The following is a 12,868-nucleotide window of genomic DNA, read 5'->3' as shown; positions in this document are numbered from 1 at the left end:
ATAATTAAATTAAGGCTCTTTTGTATGTCAATTAATTAAAACCGGGGGACAGGTCTTTAAGGCGCGGCACTCGGCCGTATCAGCCAGTGAAGTGTGTGTGGGGGGGGGACGGATTCTGAGTGTTTACGCAACCGTCACACCTCAGTGAATTACTGGCCCCTTACGTTGTACTTGCGGGGGTAGTATTGACAGCTGCTTAGAGTGATGGGAGGAAAACTATGAGGAGGAGAGAGGCTTAAGGAAGCCTTTCTGTGTGGACGCGGTGCAGTGTTTAACATGGGTGTTCTAAAGGCAGGACCAGATTTACAGGCAGAGCTATGAGGATTTATGATCAGACCCATGGGGAACCACTGACAGAGACCCTAGAAATGTGTTGCAGTGTTCATTCCGACATTATCTAAACAGCTGTACTTTTACACAACAGGGTGTTTCATGTACTTATACTATGGACCCTAAAACAGGAATCATTATGTTGGTCCAGTGAACAAACCTAAGCAAATAAACAACTGACCAGTTTGTTTTTCCCCTCATAAAAGCCTTTCTTTACATGAAGGTTTAAATATGCATGAAATGTTCTTGACATTTACATGGTTCTAAGCAAAACTTGGTCTGAACCATTAGGGTCTTTTCACTTGGCTGACACTGAATGAACTGTTGTCACTTCTCTAGATACCTGCTTTGATTTGTGCAGCAGACGATTTTCTCCGAGACTGTTTTGACACATGGGTACATTTATCGTCTCTGAATGAGATCTGGGTTGGAAATAATGGAAGGGATAGTTGTGGTTTTAAAATGTCATTAAAATACCCTATACACACACATTGCTGCTTAAGTCAATTATATTATATATTAATGAGCAAATGTTTTATAAAAGCAATATGGCACTCGAAGCCAGGTCCTTTCACTGTAATTTCACCCCACTTTGCGTCATGGAAGAACTTTGGTAATGCGCATATGACTTATTGCTCTAGAATATAACAAGATATACCAAACAATATGAAAAACCCACAAGCTCAGGTTGACCACAGTACAGCACGATTAGGAAAGTTTGTGAATATTTTCCCAGTTATTGCCACCAAAATTGCATAAAATCTTCAATTCATAAAATATGTCAAATGGTTGTGATTGGAGTGATGACAGGTATGTCAGTGTGAATGCTAAGCAAACCATAACTAAAATACAACCATGTATCTTGCTTACAAATATCTTTTTTTATGAATTACTTTGTAAATCTACGCAAAAACATCTAGCTGATCTTCTTAACCAAAGAGAGGTGACAAATCTGCACTTTCAACCTTTACGGTGGCTTCAAGCAGTCACACACACACACACAATCACTCACAGGCAGCGAGCAGGAGATGGGCAGGTGTGTGTCCGGACATCACATGGAGAGAGCGGCCGTGGCCCTATCTGTCAGCAGCTGGTCATCTCCTGTCTGCAGCTCTGAAATGGCCACTGACAGCTGCTGCTCAGTTTGGTTGAACCTGCTTGCCATGCCTCAGTTCTTTTAAATTGATGTAACAGCTCTACCCCAAAGTTTTATTTAAGCAGTGCTTCATCCCGACAATGCTAACATGGCTAACCACAAATGAAAACTAGTGGGCACAGATTAACATGACCACGTTTGGTACATGTTAACTGCCCCCTAGCTAGCAATGTTAGCAGTCCCTCAGCCAAGAGATACCTCTTGGTGCTAATGTGACATGTGCGGTGAGCTGATGTGCTTTTCTTGTTGTCTCTGTCTTTCAGGAGTGCGGCTGGACCGGGTGCGTGGCGGCAGACAGAAATATAAACGCCGGATAGACGCAGAAAACAGCCCCTACCTGAACCCACAGCTGGCCCTGCCACCCAAAAAGCCATGTAAGCTCACACTTGATCTGCTTCTGAACAGAACATACTCTGTTGTAATATATATATATATATATATATATATATATATATATATATATATATATATGTATAAAATATTTTTTTTCTTTCCAAAACCCATTTTTAATTGGTCTGGATAATTGATCAGTGGTAGCCTGTTTACTGCTTTAGATATACATGTGCATATGCACTCACGGTTTTATGCACGGGTGGCCAAATTTGCTCCCTTTATATTACAATAATGGTATTAAAATGTTTTTTTTAGTTATTTTTTCTTAATTAATCCTGTTTTTTATTCTTGCATCTTTATGATTGCACACATTCTTCATATCTACGTTTGTGCAACTGTAACCCAGTATACCCTCAGTGTCCATACTGTAGTCGTCTCCTCTGCAGCAGGGAATAGGGCAAGGAGAGAGAGCGAGAGAGAGACCCAGATGTGGTGTGTGACAGAGCCAATAGACAAGGGATGTGTGTGTGTGTGACAGAGAGAGAGAGAGAGAGAGAGAGAGAGAGAGAGAGAGGCCTAATCCGGATTAAATCCAATCTGGCAAAGACATCAAACCCGCAATACCGGCTCTTCCGTGCTGTCTGACTGCTCGGCAAACAGACAGCACGGCAGCGCTTAACAGATTTGGCCCTAAAGCCTTTTTACTTAATGCTAGCATATTCTCCTGGAATACAATATGCTTTTATGCATGATAGCGGCAGAAATAATCATAATTATTACAGCCGCAGAAATCATATTAGAAACACAGGGCACTGAATAACCTTCCATCTAATCCTGTTGATCCCCTCTGCCAGGGTTAGCTTTATTTTCATCTATCCAGACCAACTTATTTCAAGGCTTATTCTCACAGTCCAGCTCTCATCCAATTTCATTACTATGATTTCTTTTCTTTCTTTTTTTTTCATTCTTGTACCCTTGCCTGGCAGAGAGCTTTTGACGCCATGGCTTCCAGCCACAGGGGACAGTAGTGTAGATAAAGCTGTTTTGCCAAACCTTGTGCTGTGCTGCTGTTACAGTTGGTGGTTGAATAAATCATCAGTAGTGTAAGTTTATCATGTGATAACCAGCACTGCTTCAGATGCAGACGAGCGTTAGCATTTTTCAAACATGGTGACATGTTTGGAAAGCCCTGCCATTGGCAGTGATTTGGAGCATATGTATCGAGCAGTCTTGCTCACAGGCTGTGTGTGCTGTGCGGCCTCACGCTCCCCCTCCCCTCTCTAAACGGGTGGGGAGGGGGCTGAGTGTGGCCACAGCCTTCCTGATCGATTATTTGCACATAACAAAGGCATGGGGGTTTAGAAATTGGGTTGCATTGATTCTAATTAGGGAAACATTAAATAAGATTTACCTAGAGATAGCACAGCTCTCTCTCTCTCTCTCTCTCTCTCTCTCTCTGCCTCTCTCTCTGCCTCTCTCTCTCTCTCTCTCTCTCTCTCTCTCTCTCTTGTCTGTCTCTCTCTCTCTCCCTCTCTGTCCCCAGGAGTGGAGAGACTGGGTCGATTGATTCGGCACACATACCCCAACCCCCTCCTCCCACTTCTCTCTCTCTCTCTCTCTCTCTCTCTCTCTCTCACTCTCTCTCTCACTCTCATTCTCTTGTAGTCTTTTTCTTAATCTTGTAAGGGTAGTTAGTTGTTTTAAATGTAGTGATGTATTGTCATCACTAAATTAATGTATTGTCATCACTAAATAAATTTAATTTTCAAACCCGAATACAACTTCTGGTATTATATTTGGGATCGAAAATTAAATTAAAAATTTTGATAGTTGAACATGTGTGCAACTATTGAATATTTTCATTTTTGAATATGCTATCAGATGTTAACTCAAATATTCTACAAAAGCAGAATTAGGACACATTTTACTTTAATTAAAAAAAAAAACAATCTGGCAGTCCTGAACAATTTGCTGAGGCTGTTTGAACAGAGTTTAGCAGTGCCAGATAGCAGAGGAAACAACGTCTTTTTAACTATTATCTTGAAAATTAAAACTTTTTGGTCAGCTTCTCAGTGAATGAGAGAGTCATGAAGACTTTTAAGATGCTCAAAGCTGCTTTATACTGGAGCATCGACTTTAATGCCTGGTAAAATCTAAGTAATTTTCACTAAGTCATCTGGACAGCTGACTAGTAAGCATGGTCCCATTCATTCAATACAACTGAGAGCACACTATCACAAAAAGATGTTGAGAGAACTCAAAATATCGAGGCAACATGATTAATTCAACTAAAGACAAGAAGGGTAACATTAAACACACATGTTTTAACCAATACTCAATAAATAGTCTGCACTGCCAGGAGGTCAGTTCTGCTTAGGAAAGAACTGAGAGTCCTTGGGCGCAGATTCCTTACACTGTATTAGTTTACTTCTGTAACATGTCTAGACTGTAAGTCACTCTGGATAAGGGTGTCTGCTAAACGCTGTAAGTGTAATGTGGGCTAAATTCCCCCTTATCAAAATATGATCTTATTTTTTATATTATACTGTGCATGATAGCTGGAAATGTTGAAAATGTTTTAACTGTAACTGGAGTTAAAACTGATACTGTCGCCTCACATTGCAAGAGTCTCACAAGCTGTGTAATGTCCAAGAGTCTACTATACTAATACTAATACCATAACAAGCCAAATACTATACTAGTATTTGGCTTGTTAAACAAACATTTGTTTCCCAACGGGAGTGCATGCCTGCATAAGAGTGGTATACGTGTTGGTTATTGAAATGGCTTTTCCATTTTTTAATATTTTAAAGAACAGATTTATCAAAAATTATCAAATGTCTGTTGTAGCTGAGATTCAATCCTCACACTTACACACTGGTTTCAAGACATTTTCATTTTGGTCTACACACACACACACACACACACACACACACACACACACACACACACACACAGCTTCTGGTGTTATGTTTGGGTTCTGTCTGCTTATCATATTGCATTGCTATAGATGATTAAACACCAAATTAATAGTAAGACTGTCACTAATTACTTCTTCCAACCTCATCCACAGATGTGAATGTGATTTGAAATGTTATTTTTCTTATCTGAATGTCTTCTATAACAAATCCTGTATTAATCATTCAGCACTGCAACATTGAGAGTGTAATTCAGAACTTTTTTTTTTTTGCATTGAAATAAAACACCATGCTTTTCCAAAAGGTAAAAATCCATTCAAACGGTAGCGACTCTGCCTGAGTTTTTAAAATGAGCACCTGCAGCAAAAAGCAGCTTGTAGTTCAATTTTGTGTCAAAGCGAATGAGGCTGAGCATTCATTCAGAGAAGAAAAGCTGCCAGCGTTTTAACGACTCTGTCGGTCTCTCCTCGAGGAAGAACAGTACAGTCAATAGTTCCTGTTGATCTGCTGAACTATTTGCTGATGAACGCCGCCTATTCTTTGTGACGGTGCTCGTATAATCCCATTCTGTCTTTTTTTTGTGTTTTCTCCTCGGTGTTCAAATACAGTCCCCTTTGGCTGCCTTGCAGATAACAAAATTGTGTCGCACTTGCTGGTGGCCGAGCCTGAGAAGATCTACGCCATGCCGGACCCCACCGTACCGGACAGTGACATCAAGGCTCTGACCACGCTCTGTGACCTGGCTGACCGCGAGCTAGTTGTCAACATCGGCTGGGCTAAGCATATCCCAGGTACCACCAGAACGCATTCATGCCCACACTAACACAAAAAGAATGGTCTGTAGATCAATTCCGTCGTGTAATATGAAATCTAAAAAATACACATCGTTTCTTTAAAGCATGTGTTTAATTTTTAGGTATAATCTTAAGATTCAAAGGGCTGTCAATTTATTTTCTTACCTTTTTACTTATTTTGTTACTCTTTTGTTACACTGTTTATGCATAATTCATCATAATTAGGGCAGATACTACGTCGGCAGTTCCGTACCGCAGCCCTGCCCCACACAAACCAGTCTCTTTAGCGCCTGACTGACTAACAGGGAGCAGAGTAGCTAGCTAGCATTTTTGTAATGCACAGCTTTAATAATAAAATAAAAGCACCCAATTTACGAAATATCAGTTACACAATTTAACATAAATGAAACTGTGCTTTGCAGAGAAGCTTTTTGATAGAGCTGTTCTTTCTTTCCTCTGTATCTAGATAGATAGATAGATAGATAGAACTTCTGAGGGAAACTGCAGTGTTTCAAGACATATAATTTCACATAAACTTACATATACTATGCAGAAAATAAAAATAGAAATAAAAATAGACATAAATTAAGTACAATAGTAGAAATAAAGTATATCTATTCGCATATTTACGAAGCATATGAGACAGTTGTTGTATTTACATGATAGCAGGCACTGAGTGGTATGAGGTTGACTAAAAGCACAATGAGTATAACTAGGAGTTGCAGCGTAAAGTGCATAGTGAAAGTGTCATTACAGTAGTAGTTATGATATATTGCACATTAACAGGAGAGGTGGTATAGTGATGTGGTTCAGCTCAGTTCAGACAGCAGGAGATCAGTATTGTCTCTGCAGTAAGGAGACTCGTTGTAGAGCCTTATAGCTCTCTACTCTCTCTGAATGTCTGAACTGCTGGTAAAGTGTGCGTGTACATTAAGCTCTTTCTGCAAAGTTTCTAAGCTTGTCTGACTCAACCAACTTAACCATGTATTGTATTGTATCTAACTTTTCACTCAGTTTGAAGTATTTCTTAGGATTTTAATTCAAATCTGACTAATTGATTAATGATCATGTAGTCCCAGAATCTCATATTGAGATTTAATATTTGCAGTCGAGTTGCCAAACCCTTTAGCCGTATTTGTCTCTGCCTTTGGCTAAAGGATCTTTTCCACAAGCTGAATAAAGCCTGTCCAGCACTTTAAACTAAGCTACATCCTGTCAATCACAGACTATCACCCCAGCAACCGCTGACACGCTCATGAGGTCAGCACTTTTCCCTTTCTCTCTCTCACTCTCTCTGTGACAGCGGAGAGGAAATGAGATCAATTTGTTTAGTTTTAGCCTAATTCCTCCGTGCAGAGCGGCTAGAAATCTAAAGGAGCAGACGCGGGCCATTTTCTCCTGCCCGGTCGCCTTAGCGGCAGACCTGCTGAAAGGATTGAAAGGACGACATTAGCCATGAACAGTAATGGCTCCAGTGACCATGATTGAGAGAAGTGGCCCTTTCTCTCTCCCCCCTCGCTTTCTCTTTTTCTCCCCCATGTCTCTCTCTCTCCCTCTCTGTCTCTCTCTCTCTGCTGCTTTACTGCACATCTCCAGCAGGCGGAATGAGGAATTTCCACTAATCTACTTAACAAAGGCCTTCTTTTTGTGCTTAATCTCGAGCCGTGCTGCTGTGCAGAGCAGGCTAGTGCTCCGTTCCACTCCCCGCCTTTTGACAAGAGCGCTGCCCAGAGGTGGCTAGTTGTCGGAATGAGAGGAGAAAGCGCCCAGATTAGAGAGTAGTTGGCAGTGAAGTTGTTACGGAATAGCGATGAAGTGCTGGTTGTGGAGGAAGTTTGGCCATTATTGACGTCCCGCTATCAGTATCAGCATCGTAAAGCACCGTTAATTAGTGGCTTGTATTATATTGTTAGTCACACAACTCTATTGGTTTCATGCTCACATGCTCAACCAGTCTGCTTTTACAAAGACTGATGAACTGACCAATCTGCATTTATAGCATAAGAATTGGTGCATTTGAACACAAAACACCATCATGGTTAAATATAACAAAAAAGAGCATCTAGTTGTGACCTTTAGCATGAGAATAACACTTTATACCACAAAAATCATAAAGAGAACTGATGCAAAATATGTCCAGTCATATTGTCCCATCATATCTGACTATTCACTGTCTATATCAGTCAGTAAAGCACTGTGTAACTTTAATTTTTGACTGTATTAAATCACATTTGCTGAAATCTGTAATTATCAGAATATTTATCTCCTTCAGTAATTCAGTGTCAGCCTGCTGGGCCCCTCCTTTGTTCCTGAGCATGTTTTTTTTTTGTTACCCTGTGTGGTGTTGCTACTGGCAGGGCTGGCACCGAGCATGCCCAAAGTGGCACGCAGGGCGCATAATGGACTTAAAGCCGTCTCGGGCACGAGAAGCAAGACTGGGGTTTAGTGTCTGCTGCTCAGTGCCAGATTGCTCTGGGCTGGCCCTGAGGACCGGAGGTGATTTCACCCATAAGCAAGAAGCCACAGCGGCAAAGCTAAAACTGCTAGAATGAGGAAGCTACTCTCTCTCTCTCTTTCTGTCTCTCTCTCCCTCTCTCACTCACATACTCTCTCTTTTTCTGGCTTTCTTCTTTCTTTTATACCCTCTGTGTGTTTTTTCATTCTCTCTCTCTCTCTCTCTCTCTCTCTCTCTCTCTCTCTCTCTCTCTCTTTCTGTTTCTCTTCACATTTGACTGTTTTACATTTGAGCACTTTTCAGCCAGGCAGAATGCTCTGTTTGCAGGATTGTGAGACCCGCAGTATCTCCATGTGGGTCCGTACATTTCATAAGCCTAAATCTATTCCAAATGTAAACAGAGGACTCTGTCAAATGGCATTCTGTTTGTGTGTGTGTGTGCGTCTATACGTCTGTTCGGTGCTGGAGATAGTTCCTATTCTGTGCGGCCGCACTGGGCCGGGAGCGATTGCTCAGCAGAAGAGAGATGATTGTATGATTAGAGCTCGGCAGGCAATTCGGGCTATGTTTGAGGAGAATGGAGTCTCCGTGTCCCGCGCTGGTCGTCCCGCCACTCTCATCTCCAGCAGCCTGCCTTCACACTGCTCCAACGGTCTGATGAAAACTAGACTGCCAAAGGAAAGCGATCTTATATCCAGATCCAGTAGGCAGAAAGGCTTGGTGACCCTCTATAGAAGTTTGTCTCTCGCTGTCTCCAGTGTATATTTTTTCCTCCCTCACCACCGCTCACTCATTTCTTTCAGAAGTGACACAAGCTCAGTGAACAGCTCTCTTTTGACCTGTCCTATCCATGTCCCCTTCATCTAAACATGCGTGCCTGTCATTTTTGTCACCACTCAAACTCTCTGCCTTTTTCTTGATGTCTGGTACAGTAATTTTTTTTTTTTTTTAATCAAATTGATGAAGGTCTCCATTCTCCCCAAGAGAGCCCCGAACCAATTTATCGCTCATGATGCAGCGGCTGTGTTGCTAACCGTCGTAACAAACTGTCAGGCCCTCGCGCGGGAGCTAATTTGAAGTCATTAGGTGTGTGCAGCGTGCGGGCAACGATTTGTTACGGCGGTTAGGAGCGCGGCTGACATTTCTGAGCGCCTTCGCTTAAGATCTGTCCCAGGCTAGGAGCAGGCAAATTGTAAACTAATTTAAACATCACTCAGCATTACGGGGGCTGCCGTGGCGGCAGCTCGCTGGATAATGAAGCAGTCTGTGTTTTAGATGCCACGGCTCGAGCTCCTTCGCACATGCTCCACACGCTTCTCCCTCCGTCCTCTTATCGTTTACATGCATCTGTAGGCCAGAAAAACGTTTGAAATGTTGAGCTGTACTAGAAAACCTACCACACTTTCCCTAAGCCTGGCAGACATGGAGAAGTCAGTATTCAGGAATATGATTTTAACTGAATATGGTGGGGAAAAAATGCAGGGACTCCACACAATGCGGATTGGGATGAGGAAACTCATTTGCCAGATTAAAACATTTGCTGGCTAATTTTATTTTAAGCATTTTAAGCTGCATGTCATTGCATAGAGGGAGGCGGGCCAGTGAACGTTTTAAAAAGGAGGGCTGGAAAGACCCGTTGAAAATGCCTTTTTTATCTGTAAATAGAATTAGAGCCTTTTCCACCTCTCGCTGGGACGAAATAAAAAATAAATGAAAACGTGCTGTCATGCAATTGTGACATGCCTTATCGGAGCAGAGGGGCGCACAATGGCGGGCCAGTCGCACTTGACTTGACGTGCGGGTTACAAGAATGGACAGTGCGCGAACTAGCAGGCGCCTTTTTAGCATGACGGGGCGCCCACTATTAGAGCGCCTTTATGGCGTCTGAAATTGCCCAGGCTTCTCCCATTCTTGGCCCTATCTCGGGGACTTTCTCTTCCTTTATTTCCCTTTCAATTTTCGCCAGCACGCGGATAAGCGCGTGCTAACACAATATGATTGAGCTGTAAAATGGAAGCCTGTCGTCTCTAATCTCTTTTATGTAGATACTGAGGTACTGCCACACTCCACTTCATTCCTCTCTCTCTTTCTTTCTTTCTTTCTTTCTCTCTCTCTCCCTCTCCATCTCCTACTGCTGCCTACTCTCTCTCTTTCTCCTCTATTGTTGGGGGCCACTGCATTTGTAATAGCTTCACATGAGCGAGAGAGAGAGAGAGAGAGAAACCAAGGCAGTCAGAGCCAGGAGACTCCAAGTCAAATATTGCAGCTAGCTTTCACAGGCTGTAATAAAGACGATTACGTGCTCACTGGTCAGCCGCGTTGTTGTGCCGCGTGTCGGATTAGAATATTCACACCGAAACCTCGTTACGGCAGGATGATTGGGGGGGTGCTTGGAGGTGCTCACTCAACCCCATCTCGGCTCTTGATTGAGGTGTCATTATTATTGGCTGACCTGAATATAGGCTTAGTCCCTGAGCCTCGATACAGACGAAAGGAATTAAAGAAAACTGGCAGACCGAAGCACCGTCTCCTGCCCCGAGGCTGGAGCCGATCTTGGTGCAGCCCATGTTTTTATTTTGTTATTTGCTTTATTTATTTATTTCATTCCTCAGCGCTCTCAGGCACTGGAGGCCTCCGAAGAATGTCTTAATCAGGGAGGGAGAGCAGCGAAGGCAAGGGATTTGTAGAAAGCTCAGGTTTGCCTTGGCTGTAAGTCCTCATCCCAGCCCCCTAATCTTCACTATGAAGATGCATAAGGGCAAAATGCATCTGCTTCACGAGAAAAAGTCCTATCCATTCGGGCTCCACACTGTCGGACGTATGTGAAATTACAAGCTGTTGACAAACAAAATTGTGGTGAGGGGAAAATGTCAAACACAAAAGTGCTAAAATATTTTTCATTAAGTGGGTTTTTCTGGGAGATGGGTATTGCAAGAAACAAACGCACAGAAAGGATGATAATTACTGATGTACATTCTAACTAACTTCAAAATTCATAATGATAACATTATTATATAGTTGTCTCATTAGATCAGTGAACCTAGCAAACTTGGTGGAGGAAGAGTTAATCAGATTTAAACATTATTACTTGCAAAACCGGAGGTTCCCCAGTACTGTATCACCAGTGATGTACTTTCTGGAGGACCCTCAACCCCTTGAATACTTCCTCTATACGAGAAGCACTAGCCCCTGTACTCCCACCCCACCCCCTCTCCAACCAATCTCCAAATGAGGGCTTGTCTGTCACCGCCCCCAGCCTGACACTCTGCAAATATTGATTAATAGATGCCCTAAGCTCCTTTTAGCAAATCAAATTTTCACTTTTAGCTGGGGCTTCGCTCCCCATGCATTCAGCAAAGTGAGACACACTAAATTAAGGCTGACACTCGGAGAAAATGGCTGGAGAAACAAAGCAAATACAGCAAAGTATGTGTGTGTTACAGTAAATGGCTAAAGGTAGTGCTGATGTAACTTCACTTTAACTGCGTGCTGTTCATCATCACTGTCGGGTCATGTCATCAATCTGTGACTGCGATCCTGGAGTCAGACAGTAAATCATTAGTGAAATTAGGAGGTTCCTCATGCAGTTCTGTCTGTACACTCTTTGGAAGGGAGGGTCGATGACTCCATCCACATGAATCTGGATATTTTGAAAACACGTCTCTGTATTTTGACTCCCGTCCACACGAGAATCGCGTTTTTGGTAGTTGAAAACTATTTTCAGTGTTTTCATGTGGACAGGTAAAACACATCTTTTTGAAAATGTTTACATCAGGCCATTAACTCACTTATGGCTGTAGCTGATATGATATACGGAGCATGCAGAATCCCTCTTAAATAATGTTGATTTCTGGTTTGTTTCTGTGTGCAAGGTAATTTGGGAGTGACTTGGGGACTGATAACGTTAAAAATCGAGTTTAGCTTTACTTTTACTTTTTACTTTTTTACTTTTACTTAACTTTACTCTCTCTCAGCTGCTTACCACAAATGATGAGAGAAGATTAATTATATGGAGATTGAGACAGACTGCTTCTCTCTAGTATACACACACACACGCTACACAGTAATTTAACTGGCACTACCATTAGAAATATGGCATAGGGGTGATAATGGGCTGGGCTGGATCTGTTTGAGACAGAAATACGTGAGGGTAACAACTTGACTATGTGGTTTGGGTCGAATACAGACATAATTTGGTAAGGTTCAGTGCGGGTTCGGATTAAAAACTTTATGCTGTAAATCAGTTTGGACAGAAAATTTCAGACCTCATTAAAGTTCCATAAGACTTTATTGATCTGGTCAAATTCCTGGCGATCATTAAAGACTATATAATAGAAGAACTTAAAATAGTACTCATGTTAACTCATAAGCTTCATTTTCCAAAGCTATATTCACAGGTTTCAGTTGTGTTGCAGTGTGTGGTCAGTAGTAAGTGAGCTTTGCTTCTGATTCATATTTGACATGTTGATTTCAGCCTTCACTATTGTGATATCAAGACCACTACAGTCACTTCTTGATTTCTTGATCTTGTTCAGTCCGTTCTCTCCTGTGTAAGCTATGTTAATTTATGATTTACTACCAACCACATTAAAGTAGCTAAATAAATAATCAGATTAGAAGACAGTCACTGTGTGTGAAGATGACACAGAAAATATTAAAAAGTGAAGTATTCCTAAAAATATTTCTTGTTATTGTATATGTGTATGCCAGTAATTAGTTTTTTTTGTGGCTGTCATGAGGTTCATCCAGACTCCTTCCATACTGATGGTCTAAACTTTGAAGTTGGAAACAATGCCCTCTATAGCACTAAATCTAGAACAGCATCTCTCTGCACTGAGCTGTAATCCCTCTCACAGGTACTGATTGACAATTGCAGTTTGAT

The 12,868-nt window shown here is 41.9% G+C and overlaps 1 protein-coding gene across 1 annotated transcript in view; it reads left to right on the top strand.

The window, feature by feature from the left end:
* Positions 1–12,868, top strand: part of esrrga (estrogen-related receptor gamma a) — an 83,550-nt gene that overhangs the window by 54,805 nt on the left and 15,877 nt on the right. The window contains exons 5-6 of the mRNA XM_036593844.1: positions 1,750–1,860; positions 5,346–5,528. Of these exons, the coding sequence (XP_036449737.1) occupies positions 1,750–1,860; positions 5,346–5,528 (294 nt within the window). The remainder of the gene's footprint in view (positions 1–1,749; positions 1,861–5,345; positions 5,529–12,868) is intronic.

Source organism: Colossoma macropomum, unplaced genomic scaffold (genome assembly GCF_904425465.1).
Source record: "Colossoma macropomum unplaced genomic scaffold, Colossoma_macropomum, whole genome shotgun sequence".
Taxonomy (NCBI): Eukaryota; Metazoa; Chordata; class Actinopteri; order Characiformes; family Serrasalmidae; genus Colossoma; species Colossoma macropomum.
This window is presented reverse-complemented; position numbering and strand designations above follow the sequence as displayed.